General features: G+C 38.8%; 1 protein-coding gene across 1 annotated transcript; it reads right to left on the bottom strand.

Annotated features, from left to right (window-relative positions):
• Positions 1 to 6: 6 nt before the first annotated feature.
• On the bottom strand, positions 7 to 5,610 carry aqp4 (aquaporin 4). The gene is made up of 5 exons (XM_014030596.1): positions 5,288 to 5,610; positions 4,535 to 4,952; positions 4,286 to 4,450; positions 3,504 to 3,584; positions 7 to 547 (listed from the first exon to the last, which is right to left on the bottom strand). The coding sequence occupies exons 1-5, from the start codon at positions 5,347 to 5,349 to the stop codon at positions 296 to 298; spliced, it is 978 nt and encodes a 325-aa protein (XP_013886050.1). The 5' UTR covers positions 5,350 to 5,610; the 3' UTR covers positions 7 to 295.
• Between the last annotated feature and the right edge of the window lie 1,432 nt (positions 5,611 to 7,042).

Raw genomic sequence — 7,042 nt, 5'->3', positions numbered from 1 at the left:
CACATTTGCTTAACACAACGTATTTCTGGCTGTCAGCGTGAAATGTGTATGGCATTACAACACAGCCATGAAATAATTTAGAAGGGTCTTCGGGACGAATATTGACCGGGCTGCAGACGTTTGTGCGATTTAGCCACAACACCAAAACTGCTTTAATGAAAGCATCACAGCCTCGCCCTGTCTTTGAAAAGAAATCATATTCTGGTTTGGAGGGGACAGGCTCAAGATGGATACTTCAATATTTGATTGCCGTCCCTCCTTACAAATTGGTCTCCATTTCCAGTGCGCGCGATAGTCATACAGAGGACAGTACTTCTGCCGATGACTCCTGGAAAGGATCTTTTTTTTCTGCTTTCTCCAGATCGATGTGATGAATGGAGCCCGGTTTGATGACAGGCTCTTCAGGTTCCACCTCTTTGTACCTCCCCGATGGATCCTTCTTAAAGACTTGTTTCAGCCTCTTCTTTACCTCAGGGTCAGGGCAGTACAGGTATTCATACAAAGCTGCAGCAAAGACTCCTCCAAGAATGGGACCCAGCCAGTAAAGCTTTTTATAAACAGTGAAGAAAAGGACAACTTCAATAACAAGCTGGTGAATCATTAGTTTATTGTCCCCTAAAGACAACAAGCAACAGTGATTCATGATATTTCTGCTCATGTTTGTTGTGCATGTGCACGTGTCTGTTTCTTACCATCTTGTGAACAACTTGACAACTTTTTAAAAAGAAATTGCAGAAAACAATCCTTGGATGTACAACTATAACAAATTAACTTATGAATTATGTGATTCAAGATGGCTGCCACAGCCAACTCATCTCCCCACCAAAAAATTGCTATGACTCAGATTTTTCAGAAATTACCTTAAAATTTGATATGATTGTAGCTGAGACTGATATTCTGAGAACTGACCGTGACTTAACTGTTTTAAGYCAACTGCTGTTCGTCTGTTAAAAATATTTCATGAATAACTCAACAAATTTATTGAACTGATTTAACTTTTAGAGCCAATCCCATTTAAGACAGCCGCTACAGTGAACCAACCTTAGAAAATAGGACTTTAGCCACACTCGGATGTGGAAGTAACATAAACGTTCACGGCACATGTTTTGAACACATGTTGTGATATCACATGAGATTGTGCAAAATGTTGTTTTCAAGCTGTGAGCAAAACAGCTACAACTTCTTCATTTCTCAGTTTAAGATTTCAGTTTAAATCTGGAATTCACAAAATGCTAACATTAAATGTCAGCTCTGTTGTATTTGCTTAATCCGTTAATGTTTTAAATAACTTGCAGGTGTTGTTTTGTGTATTTTTATTTATTTTTATTTTTATTTATTAATTTTTTTGTGTTGTTTTGTGTATTAAATAAACTGGTGGATAACAATACGCATACTTTTCAACATATATTTTAATTTAAACTGAATCCACAGGTTAGTGGGCACATGACTCAATAAAAGTTATTCAAAAAGTCAAAAAATCAAAACTAATGTTCTGTTTCTTTTGAAACTTTAGATTTTTATTACCAAAACATAGCACATTTTTTGTATTTGATTTGTTGAACTGGTAACTTTAAGGATCACATAAACTCTCAGTGGAAATTTGTTCTGTAATCTTGATTTTGTTTTGATATGGATCAATGAGTAATGCTTATTGATTTTAGTAGAGTTAATAATTAATTCTAGTGCTACATGTCCAATATGTGAAATGTTCAAATTACTATACAGGTGCTGGTCATAAAATTAGAATATCATGAAAAAGTAGATTTATTTCAGTAATTCCATTTAAAAAGTGAAACTTGTATATTATATTCATACATTACATACAAACTCATATATTTCAAATGTTTATTTCATTTAATTTTGATGATTACAAATGACAACAAATGAAAATCTCAAATTCAGCATATCAGAAAATTAGAATATTACTGAAGACCAATAAAAACAAAGGATTTATAGAAATGTTGGCCAACTGAAAAGTATGAACATGAAAAGTATGAGCATGTACAGCACTCAGTATTTAGTTGGGGCTCCTTTGGCCTGTATTACTGCAGCAATGCGGCGTGGCATGGAGTCGATCAGTCTGTGGCACTGCTCAGGTGTTATGATAGCCCAGGTTGCTCTAATAGTGGCTTTTAGCTCTTCTGAATTGTTGGGTCTGGTGTATTGCATCTTCTTCTTCACAATACCCCATAGATTTTCTTTGGGGTTAAGGTCAGGAGAGTTTGCTGGCCAATTAAGAACAGGGATACCATGGTCCTTCAACCAGGTACTGGTAGCTTTGGCACTGTGTGCAGGTGCCAAGTCCTGTTGGAAAATGAAATCTGCATCTCCAAAAAGTTGGTCAGCAGCAGGAAGCATGAAGTGCTCTAAAACTTCCTGGTATGTGGCTGCGTTGACCCTGGACCTCAGAAAACACAATGGACCAACACCAGCAGATGTCATGGCACCCCAAACCATCACTGACTGTGGAAACTTTACACTGGACTTCAAGCAACGTGGATGAAGTGTCTCTCTTCTTTTCCTCCAGACTCTGGGACCTTGATTTCCAAAGGAAATGCAAAATTTACTTTCATCAGAGAACATGACTTTGGACCACTCACCAGCAGTCCAGTCCTGTTTCTCTGTAGCCCAGGCAAGACGCTTCTGACGCTGTCTGTGGTTCAAGAGTGGCTTGACACAAGGAATGCGACAGCAGAAACCATGTCTTTCATACGTCTGTGTGTGGTGGTTCTTGAAGCACTCACTCCAGCTGCAGTCCACTCTTTGTGAATCTCCCCCACATTTTTGAATGGGTTTTGTTTCACAATCCTCTCCAGGGTGCGGTTATCTCTCTTGCTTGTACACTTTTTTTCGACCACATCTTTTCCTTCCCTTCGCCTCTCTATTAATGTGCTTGGACACAGAGCTCTGTGAACAGCCAGCCTCTTTAGCGATGACCTTTTGTGTCTTGCCCTCCTTGTGCAAGGTGTCGATGGTTGTCTTTTGGACAACTGTCAAGTCAGCAGTCTTCCCCATGATTGTGTAGCCTATAGAACTAGACTGAAAGACCATTTAAAGGCCTTTGCAGGTGGTTTGAGTTAATTAGCTGATTAGAGTGTGGTACCAGGTGCCATCCATTTTGAACCTTTTCACAAGATTCTAATTTTCTGATATGCTGAATTTGAGATTTTCATTTGTTGTCATTTGTAATCATCAAAATTAAACTAAATAAACATTTGAAATATATGAGTTTGTATGTAATGTATGAATATAATATACAAGCTTCACTTTTTAAATGGAATTACTGAAATAAATCTACTTTTTCATGATATTCTAATTTTATGACCAGCACCTGTATTACATCTCAGGACACATTGACATAAAATGATGAATACTTAATAGCTTGTTGGCTTGTTTGTTTGTTACACAAGGGCATAAATATTCATAGCAAAATCACACCAGAGCTTGAACTTTTTTATGTACTAGAAACTAATGAAAGGTAGAGATTTCTCTGTAAGTTTTACCCAGTGGTTCTCAAAGCTGAGTGTGACCATCGCTGGCCCAAAGGAACGAGCTGGATTCATGCTGGCTCCGGTGTAAGGAATCTGAAAGACAAACATTTGCATTATTGTAGTTTTAAGGAATAAATGTTACATCTGTACAGATATGAGATCTATTAAAAAGGTTTTATCTTTTCTGACTCGTTATGGTCTGGTACAATGTGACATTTTKAAGATGTATTATGTCTTTTCTGTATTTCTTAAACAGGCTGAAGCATGACTCAGAGAACTGTGCAACTTATTATCTCGCTTTCTCTGTGCATTTAATTGTTTGTTCTGCAGGGTTCAGGAAGCCCCTGGAGATTGGTTGCCATGAGATGGCAGCCTCCGGTGAAGACCTGCACTCATGGGTGTGTGAATCACAGATTAAAAATTGTTACCTTTCATTTCAGAGCGAGCCTTTGTCTGCAGTTCTTTAATGGTAGACGCATCGCTATAAGACCGTCTGATCAATTTTTAATCTGTATTCCACTGCTGAAGGAGTCAGGCGATGTATAAATGGGCTCGTGGAAGGTTTTGAGTCATATACAGTACTGGATTTTCTTGGGATTTCTGTGATAAAGCTGTCGTTTGAGTGCATCAACGCCATTCAGCTCATGCTGCATGTCTTACTTGTTTCCCTGCTCCAACGCACCTGATACGGTGATTAATCAAACCATGTGCTGGAGCAATGACATGTCTAAAACATGCAGGACAGTGGACCTCAAGGACCAGGATAGGACACCCCTGTCATAGAGGCTACTTACTGCAAATAAGTGACCTATGGCTACAGCAAAGCCAATGGCCAGGCTCGCAGAGCCGCCCAGGTCTGCACGTTTGGAATCACAGGTTGCAAAGATGGTGAAGACCAGCTCAAATGTGATGAGAAGCTCAATAAGAAGGGCGTGCCCCAATGTGATCTTGGAGTTCACCTTTTGAAAACAGAATATTTGCTTTGGGATTAATAGGAAAGCTCGTTAACGATTCACTGCACACACAGATAAGAATAAAGATACCATTGTCACGCCCAGAGATCCTCGAACGGCAGCAGGCGTCACTAAGTAGAGAATCCCGGCTCCGGTAATCGCACCCAGGCACTGAGCCAGCACATAGAACAGGGCTTTGGCCAGGCTCAGCTTTCTAGTTACGACCATGGCCACAGTGACGGCCGGGTTGATGTGTCCGCCGCTGATGTGGCCGAAACACTGCACCATGGTGGCAATGCTGAGGCCGAAGCACAGGGCGATGAGGACCACGTTAGCTGGGGGAGGTTTCTCCTCCTCCGCTGCCCAGTTGATGGTCGAGCCCAGACTCAGGAGGACAAAGATGACAGTGGACAGGTATTCTCCTGACACRGCCCTCCAGAACTTCTTGGTCCAGATCCCTTTAAAAGCAGCCATTATGCTCTGACTCTTAGACCAGGACAGGAACCTCCTGGCGAAAAGAACAATGAGAAAAGTGATTAGCCTACTTATGTATTCTTGGTGTGTGTGCATGTGGCTGGAAATGTGCTGAACCCCATCAGAACAGCTGCCTCTGGGCAAAACATTTATAACTTCACTGGGGATTTAAACCAGTGGCTTTCCATGACAAAACGCAGCACAGAGCACGCTTTGAGCATTGTGTAGTCTCAAGTAATATAACCCAAACAAGTGACATATGCAACTAAATTTTTTTCTTTTTTTTAACCAAAGTTCACAATCTGGATAAATAAACTATAATGGGTTGACAAGTCTTTTACAATAAAAGTTATCAAAGCTCCAACTTACCGAATGCAAGGGTGTGTTCTGTGTCTCTCTGTCCCCGTTGTGGGTGGTGTGTTTTTATTCATAAGTCCTGCTGATTTATCAAGCTGTCTGAGACACGTCTTCCTTCATCACAGCTGTGAAGTTGCACGGATTAGGGTCTGTAGCGAAGCCAGCAGGTTGCACGAGAGCACAAGTGGAGCTGAGATATCACATCCAAACTTTCTGCCCCCAGACTGCAACCAACAACTTCACCGGGCCATTACCCGAGCATCCCCTCACAGGAATTAGGCAGCCAGCTCGAGGGGGAGGAGTTAGAGTAATGTTMGTGTGACTGCACTGTTATAAGTCAGCCTCAGCATCTTTATCACATCAGAGCTTTACTCACATGCAGGAAATGTTTAGCTGATTTATTTGACACATTTTATGTTTACAACTCAATATATGTTAAAAGAATGCAAGTGAAGCTTAATGATATATCTAATAAACAATGCAGCAAATAAAATGAATGAGTCCTAAAAGTTGTCAAGTGTTAAAACAAGCAAGACCTCTAATTGTGCAAACTAGAAGGCTTTGAGGGTTAATTTTAATAAAATATCAACCAAAACAAGGTTTGAGGTTTAGTGGAAGTGTAACAAACCTTCAGAGGTAAAGCAAAAAAAAAAAAAAAATAAATAAAAAAATCCATAGATCAAAGTTCTCAATTGTTTCACACATTAATAAGGGTTAGGTTTTCTTTCTTTTTTTTTGGTTGATTATTTCTAATACATATTTACACATTAACACAGTCTTTGTTTTACAGGGGCAACATGTCTAAATACATTTGAAAATGAGTCCTTTGGGAAATTCTGCCTGGTTTAAAAGGGCAAGCACATCAAACTCAAAATTTCAAAACGAAATATTTAGCTAAACTCTAAAAACAATGAGCACAACCRTATTTGTTCAAATGTGTTTTGTGTGCTGTAGGTTTAAAATCAACAATATAGTAGTKACTGATAACTTACTGATGTGAAAAGTTACATTAATAAAGACTTGATTAAGCATATATGTTTGTTAAATGTACAGAGATATCACATTTTAATGGATCAAAAACATGAAAAAAGTTTTATTTTGCTGGTTATGTACTGTATATCAGAGGGTAGAAGTATTGWGTAAACAGCCACTAAACAATTTTGAAAATTGTGTGACCAAAGTTAATGATGCATTTAGTGAACATGGAAATGACACTTGTCTGAGGTTTGTAATGTATCCATGTGTGTCACACATTAATATTTGATAGAAAGTTCCTCTAAACTGAACAAAAACAAAAATATTTTTCCTCCGCTAAACAATAAAAAGGTCAAGAGGAAAGTGAAGGTGAAACTGAGATAATGCAAGTTTTATTGTCGCATTTACATAATTTTTAATAAGAACTTTATAGTAAGATCTTTTTGTGACTAAAATCCATTAAAACAGTTTTACATGGCAGACACATTTTTTAACTTACCATTTGAATCCATTTGCGAAGTTGGACAAAAGAATACGACTTTAGTTATACTCAACTTCATTTATGTGAATTAGAGATTTTTTTGCACTCAAAGAAAAATCTTATAAAGATTTGTTGAAGTTACTTAATAAAGTTAGGTCAAGTGGTTCCACAAAACCGAGTTGAGTAAACGTGAGGCTGACTCAACTTTGACACCAAAATGTCGCTTCTGCTTTAAATTCACTCAATTCTGGAGTGGAGTTTCTTGTTCCCTTCTCCCTACCACTGCCTCTGGTCACAGAACGGTACCCCCC

This window comes from Austrofundulus limnaeus, unplaced genomic scaffold, assembly GCF_001266775.1.
Source record: "Austrofundulus limnaeus strain Quisiro unplaced genomic scaffold, Austrofundulus_limnaeus-1.0 Scaffold6, whole genome shotgun sequence".
Lineage (NCBI taxonomy): Eukaryota > Metazoa > Chordata > Actinopteri > Cyprinodontiformes > Rivulidae > Austrofundulus > Austrofundulus limnaeus.
Note: the sequence above shows the minus strand (reverse complement) of the source record. Positions and strands in the feature narration are given on the sequence as shown.